Source organism: Cibotium barometz, chromosome 49 (assembly GCF_041138505.1).
Source record: "Cibotium barometz isolate CiBa-2024 chromosome 49, ASM4113850v1, whole genome shotgun sequence".
Classification (NCBI taxonomy): Eukaryota; Viridiplantae; Streptophyta; class Polypodiopsida; order Cyatheales; family Cibotiaceae; genus Cibotium; species Cibotium barometz.
This window is the reverse complement of record NC_141094.1, coordinates 6,673,196-6,680,037: the sequence shown is the minus strand read 5'-3', so window position 1 is coordinate 6,680,037 and position 6,842 is coordinate 6,673,196. Positions and strand designations below refer to the sequence as shown.

At 43.7% G+C, this 6,842-nt stretch overlaps 1 protein-coding gene across 1 annotated transcript; it reads right to left on the bottom strand.

The window, feature by feature from the left end:
• Positions 1-537: 537 nt before the first annotated feature.
• Positions 538-6,047, bottom strand: LOC147610234 (heavy metal-associated isoprenylated plant protein 8-like). Its single transcript, XM_086786281.1, has 5 exons — positions 5,821-6,047; positions 5,611-5,716; positions 2,030-2,205; positions 1,737-1,824; positions 538-1,013 (listed from the first exon to the last, which is right to left on the bottom strand). The coding sequence occupies exons 1-5, from the start codon at positions 5,827-5,829 to the stop codon at positions 670-672; spliced, it is 723 nt and encodes a 240-aa protein (XP_086642407.1). The 5' UTR covers positions 5,830-6,047; the 3' UTR covers positions 538-669.
• Positions 6,048-6,842: the final 795 nt, after the last annotated feature.

Here is a 6,842-nt window from a genome sequence, read left to right as displayed (position 1 = left end):
ATCATACCATAGGTGTACGAAGAAGGAAAGGAGTCAAATAGAATCATGCTAAAAATTTAAGTCCCAATTGTAGATACATGTCCACCAGCCTGCCTTTGTATCATGCCATAGGGATACGAAGAAGGAAAGAAATCAAACAGAATCATGCTGAAAAATTTAAGCCCTGATTGTAGGTAGTACGACAGTAATGAGAGAGAGAGAGTGAAACTGTGGCTATATTATTATTGTGCCTCTGTTGGCAGGAAGAAGGGGACCCAACTGTACCAAAATGAACACTTTTAGTTGGACCGTGCAGTAATATGAACGCAGCATCTTCGTGACATGTAGAATTGAAGGTATAACGTGCACATTCAAAAATTCAACACCGCTTTCTTTCATCTTCATGGACAGTACAAAGAAGCCAGCTGGAAAGGTCAGCTGCTGAGTCACTGCTGACATCAGTGCTAGATAGACCTGCTCACTGCTAAGCAGGAAATTTGTTTCAAAATCAAATGCATGAAAAAAAAAAACACAGGATTAAGCATACAAAAAAAGATATTTTACGCAGTATTTCACGTGGTGTATTTGTATAGACTGTGTACAAAAAAGGAAAGACAGATATCCTGCACAGGAGAATACATCCCTGTGGATACCTTGCATGGGAGAATATTCCCAGATAGATACTTTTTTCTACATAATGTTACAATTATTCGGATTCTCGTCGCTGAAGAGCTCACGAGGGTATATGTACTCGGGGATGCTCCGATACGGAGGGTACACGTATTTCTTCACCTCTACCTTGCTTTCACCACCACCCTCTTCTTGCTTGTCTTCTTTTTTCTCTTCATTTTCTTTTTTCTCCTCTTCTTTCTTCTCCTCTTTTTTTTCTTCCTTTTTAGGGGGAGGTGGTGGTGGTACCACTTCACAATGTTTGCGAAACCTCCTTACCCTCTCGCACACCTTCTCTGCATCTAAACCCTTCCCCTTCACTACCACTTTGTCACTTGCCAAATCTTCGTTTACCTCCGTTACCCCTACAAAAAACACACATAATACCAGAGAATCATGTGGTTAATCTAACAAATAAAACAATCCAAAGTCCCTTTTCCTTTGCTAGGCCAACAATGCACTACACAACTTTTGAAGGAGTTGGATCAATAATAAAGTTGCCAATATTCAAGACTGAAAGAGCAATAATTCATCTGCAGTTTACTATGAAAAATACTAGTGATGCTAGGTTCACAAGTTCTGGCTTGAAGAAGCCGCATCCCAGGTGGCAAAGATGGATTTCATCAGACAGCACATCATGTGACAAGGCCCCCATCAAGCATAAGCCTTTGCAGGAAAAAGGCTTCCAAGTTCCACGGACATGTTGGAGAATCCTTGGAGGGCTTGAACCCCCGCCATTGGCCAGAGGTAGTACACATTACCATTTGAAATGAACATGTGAGCTTTTTATCATATCCTTGTTCTGAAGTGCTGCCAGAATGTGCACGAATATCTGGATGCCCTCTACGGCCACGTCTCAAGAATCATCCCAGAGACTTGTGAAACCAGGCCTAACTATTACACACCTTAAGATTTTCAACAAAACCTTTGTTAATTTGATGATAACAATCACAGATTACCTTTATGAAAACTGCCTTAAAAGTTGGACCTAGAAAGCATCTTCAGCTCGATATCACAAAACTATAGATGCCAAAAAAAAGAGCTTAACAACAAATGCAACAAAAACAGATCTGACTAGATGTGCTTACCATCCATTTTCAATAAGCTTTTCTTAATCTGCTTGGCACAGCCTCCACAGTGCATTTTAACTTTAAGCTCCACAGTTGTATCAGGGGGCTAAAGGAAATTTACAAAAAAGTACCATAATAGTTAAAATAAAGTCACAAAAGCATACGATTGGAGCCATATTTAATTAAACTATAACAAAGTTAATGTCATGGGGGTAATGGCAGGAGGTGAAAGTAGAAGAAAGCTTATTACACACTTTCGGGTTTAATAATTCGGTAATCAAATCGACTATCTTGGAGATGGAATTGATTACCGAGTCCTCCTTTTTCTTGTCGTCTTCTTTTTTCTCATCCTCCTTTGAGAGCTCGGGGTACACCAACACAGTCCTCTTCCCACACTTCTTCACCACCTCAAACACGTTTCTCGCATCCACCTTGCCCTTCACAGTCACCTTCTGCTCATTCACATCAAGATCTATGTTCTCAACACCTATATCAACAACATTGATCGATCATTTGCCTTTGATCTCTCTTTACTACAATCAAATAAGATTACATTAGATATGCTGGCCTATGATCTAATCAAGTATCCACCCATACGAATTTGTCATCTACTCCACCTAGCTAGCTCTAAGCAATAATTCACCATTACATTTCTTCAACTAATTAGGTCCATTGATTGAAGCTAGATCCACGTAAAAATCCACCCATAAAAAATCTAAACCTAAGGTCTTATCAAACTAGATCTAATCAGTAATTCAAAGCAGCAGCAATCCACCTATAATAGAACCGTTATAAAACTTAAGTCAAATCAAGCTAGCTCCCAGCAATAATCAAAGGAATATAATATGTTAAACTAAATTCTAATCAAAATAGCTCCAAACAATAATCAATGCAATGATCCAACCTAGCGCTCAATATTATATATAATAAAATACCAAATACACCTCAAACCTCATACGGCTCAAAAACTAGCACCATACATCCCCACTTCTTCCACCTTTTGGGTAAAGAAATGTCAGTAGAAGCCTCACATCTTCTATGTGATGCCCCACTAGTCCCTCCTCTGCATCCATCAAAATGGATGCCCTGCCTCATCCACAACCTCCTAGCTACCCTCTTCTTCCACTAATCCTATGAATAGAATCCACCAAGGGAGAATTTTCACCAAATGAGAAATCTGCAATGTGACCGCTAGAGACCCCCAGATACTCCTGCAGAGGCCTGCGTGCCACATAGAGCCACCGGCCCCATAGTGGTACCACCACTGCCTGAATGCCAGGCAACCCCCACCCAGAGCTAGCTAACTCCTCTTTATCGCTGGCAGACGGTAAAACCGCTACTTCAACCACCATCTCTGCCAGAAGCAGCGCTGTGTCAGTTATCTGACCCTACGTGACAGTGTACCTGCTCCTTGAGGTGGTCCGGAACATTCAAGAAAAACACCCACATCAGACGAAGCACAGAAGCTCATGGGAGGGATTGAACCCTGGTGATCAAGGTGGGAATGCATAGGCAAAAGCTTGCATGCCGCAGCACCCTTCTTTACAAAGACAGTCTCCTCAGTGTCACAGCAAGATAGAAGCCCATAACAGGATTGAAAAAACTATCGACTGCCGAGTTCAACCCCAAAACCTCACCCATCCAGGCTGGTGGCCCAAAATATGACAGCAGCTTACCGATGAAATACAAAATCACACCATGCTTACCAAGATCTGAATACAGCTATGCTCCACAAATTCCATATCTTCTGATTAATCCAGGTCATACAATTGAGGTACATTCTACATAGGAATGCTTGCATGATCCCAACAAGTCAGCCCTGATTTCTGTTGATGCTTTGTTGTGAGATTGCCTGATGTGATGCCTCTCCTCCCAGCTGCCCATAATGCAGGGATAGCCTCACTACGTCCATTCTCAACTCAGAACTCCACTTTCAGAATCGCCGCTCAGAATATGTCGTTCTCAACTCCGAATCCCACTTCCAGCATTGCCACTCACACATATTCTGAGCAGGAATGGACGCAGCAGCAAGTCCATTCCCATGAACTTTAAGCTTTTCCAAGCCCTCTCTTCTACAAAAGAACTCCGTAGGGCATCTAGCTTTGAAGCTTACTCTCTCTCTTTCTTTTTTTTTTCTCTTTCTCTCTCTCTCTCTCTCTCTCTCTCTCTCTCTCTCACACACACACACACACACACACACTATGCAATCTTACAGCTAGTTGTAGAGGCCTCAAATCGCCCATGTGATGCCCCACTAGACATTGAGGCCACCTCATCACCTACCCCCATTTGGGAGGGTCCCTCCTTGCCTAGTCCCTCCTCTAGCTCCATCAAAATGTGCCCTGCCTCATCCACAATCCTGGATAGGCTCTTCTTCCAAAAATCCCATGGATAGATATTACTGAGGGAGAATTCTTCACCAAATGAGAAATCTGCAATGTGCCCGGGCTAGAGACCACCAGAGACTCCTTCAGAAAGGCCTGTGACACATGGAGGCACTAGCCATAGTGATACCACCACTGCCTGAATGCTCAGGCTAGAGACCACCAGAGACTCCTTCAGAAAGGCCTTCATGCCACATGGAGCCACTAGCCATACTGCTACCAGCACCGACAGAATGCTCAGGCTAGAGATCACCAGATACTCCTTCAGAAAAGCCTTCGTGTCATATGGAGCCACTAGCCAAAGTGATACCCCCACCCAGAGTTAGCTAACCCCTCTTCAGCAATGGCAGATGGCGAAAGTGCTACATCAACCACCATCTCTGCCAGCAGCGGTGCCAATTCAGTCACCTGCTCCTAGAGGTGGTCTGGAACATTCAAGAAAGACACCCACATTGGACAAAAGCACAGCAGCTCTCGTGGGAAGGATTGAACCCCGGTGCCCAAGGCAGGAATGCATAGGCAAATGCTTGCTTGCACCAGTACCCTCCTTTACAGACACAGAAAACTTCACCCATCCAGGCCGTTATAGCCCAAGGTCTGACATCAGCTAAACCATGAAATACAAAATCACACCATGCTTACCAAGATCTGAATACATCTATGCTCTACTAACTCCACATCTGCTTTTTTGTAATACAAAGGATCCATAGACAGAACATCCTTGTCAAACTCGTCATGGTTGCCTATCAGAGGAGAATTATTCCAAGCCGCCATTCGATCAAGGTACATTCTGCATCAGAATGGTCGCCTGATCCTGACAAGTCAGGCCTAACGCTGAGTTGTGAGATTGCCCAAAGTGAAGCCTCTCCTCCCAGCTGCCCACGACATCGGGGATGGACTCCCATTCCAACTATGAATTATTCTTCTAGCATCGCCATTCATACATATTGTGAGCATGAATGGACGCAGCAAGTCCATTCCCTTCTTCTTTAAACACTTCCAAGCCCTGTCTTCCAGAAAAGAACTTCATACTCTCTCTCTCTCTCTCTCTCTCTCTCTCTCTCTCTCTCTGTGGTGTAGCGGTTTACACATCAGGCTCCCAATCAAGAGATCCCGGATTGTTCAAGTCCCATTCCCCAATCAAGAGATCCCAGATTGTTCAAGTCCCATTCCCCGTACTTTGGTGCCATCATATGGATCCTATGTTGTCCCCTGGCTTGGCTATGCCTTAAAACAACTCCTCCTCCTCCTCCTCCTCCCCCTCCTCCACCTCTCTCTCTCTCTCTCTCTCTCTCTCTCTCACACACACACACACACACAGGCGCATGCACGTATAAACCACTATGACATCTTTTATAAAAAGGAAGCAAAAGTTTTAGCAAGAAAGGCAAAAGGTCTGCTGCCCATCTCCTTTGCTCTTCTCCTAAGATTTACTCAACTTAGGCCTTCAATAATTCACTCCAAAGGTCTTCTTATGAGCCTACCCACGTGAATGATTCACACATTACCTAAAGAGCTCTTCAAGGCCTTCCTCACTTTCTGTCTGCATGCCTCGCAATGCATATCAACTCTCAACACAACCTTGTCCTCCTCCTTTTTCTCCTGTTTTTCCTCCTGCAACAATCCCACAATCAACTTAGAGCTAGTGATTAATACAACAGATCATCGATAATCACATGTGAAGATTGTATGATTAGGGTAAGAGCAGCAGCAGCTACCTCAGGCATGGCAATGGCCAATTGATTGAAATTCAATAGAAATCCACGAGGTGAATGTGTGTGACAAGAATTCGATTAGAAACTGCGCCCCAAGAACGTCTGTAAAAGAGAGAGAGAGAGAGAGAGAGAGAGCGCAGAGAGAGAGAGAGAGAGAGAGAGAGAGAGAGAGGGGATGGAGGGATGTGACGTAGTACCTTCGGAAGTATTTCTGTAAATGTCCACGCATACGTTGGAGAAATAAAACCACCACCTCATATATTAAAATTCTTGTTATTCCTCACTTTATTATTATTATAAAAATAAAAAAATTAAAGCTCCCCCAATGGTTTATTACTTGTGTGAACGTTGTGGAGTCCGTTTATCAGCTTTTCATGCATTGAGGCAGCTTTTCGTACGGCCATTTTTATTCTCATCTTATCTTATATACTTTTATGAGACCACATACTTTATCGGGCTTGATTTCATTGTTTTTTTTTTTTGCTTTTTGCAAAGAGACATTACTCACACCACCCGATCTTGTGGAGTTAGGCGAGGGGCACCCTCGTGTCTAAAAGGCACGGTGCATTTAAGAGGGTGTTCAAGTGGGATCGATGGCTGTGGGGGCCCGATTTTGGGCGGGGTCGATCCAGGCCGTCGGATCCCTAGTTTACTTCGCAGGCCGAGTTTTTTTTCGGCCCTGGTTTACTTTCGGGGATCCGACGGCCCGGATCGGCCCCGCCCAAAATCGGGCCCCCTTAGCCGTCGATCCCACTTGAACCCCCTCTTAAATGCACCGTGTGATTTAGAGACGAGGGAGGGGCACCCATGCAGCAATGCCTGATTTTTTTGGGGCATTTTTGGCCATCACATACATCCAAATATTATTATGGGCCATTAAAAAATACACCAAATTTTGGAAAAACATTTGTGGGCATCCCATTCTTTTCACATTATCATCAGGCTAGGCTTGATTTTATTTTTTATTTTTTTATTTTATTTTACGAAGAGACATTACTCACACCACCCGATCTTGTGAAGAGACA

Bases quoted from the DNA above. Each gene is read 5' to 3' on its own strand.
- LOC147610234 (XM_086786281.1), bottom strand. The intron at 1,825-2,029 runs GTAATCAATTCC...AATTTCCTTTAG, and splicing joins ACAAGAAAAAGGAGGACTCG to CCCCCTGATACAACTGTGGA. The intron at 1,014-1,736 runs GTAAGCACATCT...TGTTTTTTGTAG, and splicing joins AAGCTTATTGAAAATGGATG to GGGTAACGGAGGTAAACGAA.